The sequence below is a fragment of the Pundamilia nyererei genome, unplaced genomic scaffold, assembly GCF_000239375.1.
Source record: "Pundamilia nyererei isolate P.nyererei 1_Seehausen unplaced genomic scaffold, PunNye1.0 scaffold00005, whole genome shotgun sequence".
NCBI classification, from domain to species: domain Eukaryota; kingdom Metazoa; phylum Chordata; class Actinopteri; order Cichliformes; family Cichlidae; genus Pundamilia; species Pundamilia nyererei.
In genome coordinates, this window is record NW_005187406.1 from 4,918,145 (window position 1) to 4,919,901 (window position 1,757).

The 1,757-nt window shown below is 40.4% G+C and overlaps 1 protein-coding gene across 1 annotated transcript in view; it reads right to left on the reverse strand.

Moving 5' to 3' along the window:
* Window positions 1-1,757, reverse strand: part of pemt (phosphatidylethanolamine N-methyltransferase) — an 81,696-nt gene that overhangs the window by 3,731 nt on the left and 76,208 nt on the right. The window contains exon 6 of the mRNA XM_005721859.1: window positions 814-888. Coding sequence (XP_005721916.1) covers window positions 814-888 — 75 coding nt within the window. The remainder of the gene's footprint in view (window positions 1-813; window positions 889-1,757) is intronic.

Below are 1,757 nucleotides of genomic sequence, written 5' to 3' on the forward strand. Positions count from 1 at the left end.
GGGAAGTAATCAGTAATTAGTTACTGATTACTTTTTTCAAGTAACTTGACCAACACTGATCCCATATGTTGCTGATTCTTGTTTTTAATCAACAAATGTAATTTTCAGTCTTTTCTAAAAGCTGCTGATGTGACACGTGTCATGAGTAATAACACCAGACCTTCAGGATCCTGTGTTATAATCTGTGTGACTCAGCAGATGCAGGTTGACTGCTGAATAAGTCTGTGCTGAAACAATACTTAAGTTTATTTGCATATTTTTCACATTATCATTCAGCCTTCATTTTTTGACCAGAAAGGTTTTTTGATCCATGTCCTCTCCTCCTTCTGGTTATCTGCATATTAAAGTCTAGGGCCCATGACTCATAAGTCTCTGCTTTTTTCCTCCAGGTGTCTCTAGTTTGGTTTAATGAGCTGGAAACCAATAAAAAAAGGGAGCAGGAAGTTGTTTTCTTCCCTCCTCCACCTTCTAGCCACTACAGCTGCAGTTTTTGTTTTTGTTTTATAACTGGTGAATCAAGTCAGTGTATTTGCACATCTTTATTTTCTTATTTCTTTTGTATGGTCAGTAAATTACTGTTACAGGTATTTTAGATGTTGCTAAATGTTAGGGCTCTTGGATCTCTTTGACTCTTGTTGCTTTTTTTGATTTTATAAGACCGCATTTGTAGCGAGCATTTCTGGGGGCTGTAACCTACAGTTATTATTTAAGGTTATTTTCAGTTGTCACATGTTGCCCTCACTAAACCCATATATAAAGGATTTTAACAACAAATGTGATTTAATGACAAATGAGAGATTTAGAAAGACTTACCCTTCAAAGCTTATTGCCACCTTGTATGCCAAGGCCACTATGGCAGTAAGAACTAGACCGACAGGACTGGCACCACTGCAGACAGAGGGGGAAAATGACTTAGTTAGAAATGGTCTAGTTACATATGCTATATACACTAGACCATTTCTCAGCAAAGTATCCATTACATGTAAATGTCATTCGTTACCTAACCCCCCCCCAAAAAAAAAACAAAAACCATTCATTCTCTTCCACTTATCCTTGTCAGGGGCGTGATGGGGGTCTGAAGCCTATCCCAGTTGTCTTAGTAGGTACAACCTGGACCAACATACAGAGACAGACAACCATGGGCCATTTTGAGTTACCAATTAACCTATCCCCACTAACTGCATGTCTTTGGACTGTGGGAGGAAGCAGGAGTACCCGGAGAGAACCCATGCAAACACGGGGAGAACATGCAAACTCCATGCATGGCCCTGGCCTGATGGTGGAAGTGGAAACTCAGGACCTTCTTGCTGTGAGGCAACAGTTCTAACCACTATGCTATCCTTATGCTTTAAAAAAAGAAAGAAAGAAAGAGCCACACAGGTCGAGGCACTGGTTGGGGACTATCTGGAAACCACTGATCGCCAGAGAAACATGTATTCCACAACTGGATGGTAAGTGGTAAGTTGCTGGCAGTCACTGTGAACTCAGTTACTAAAGGCCCATGGATTAATCTATGCAAATTACAGTGACAGCAGCAATATGCTAGCTACCCAAGCAATTACAAAGAGGTTTTTGGTGTCACATAAACACTAACGTTCAACAAACTCCAGCAACCACTTGCAAACTAGTTGGGGAATACTGGTCACCAGGTAAATACTGGGTTAGCAGACTGCTCTCTAGGCATATGTGACTGATTTCACTAAATAAACATTTCCCACAAAAAAGATGTACAGGGTGGGCCATTTATATGGATACAA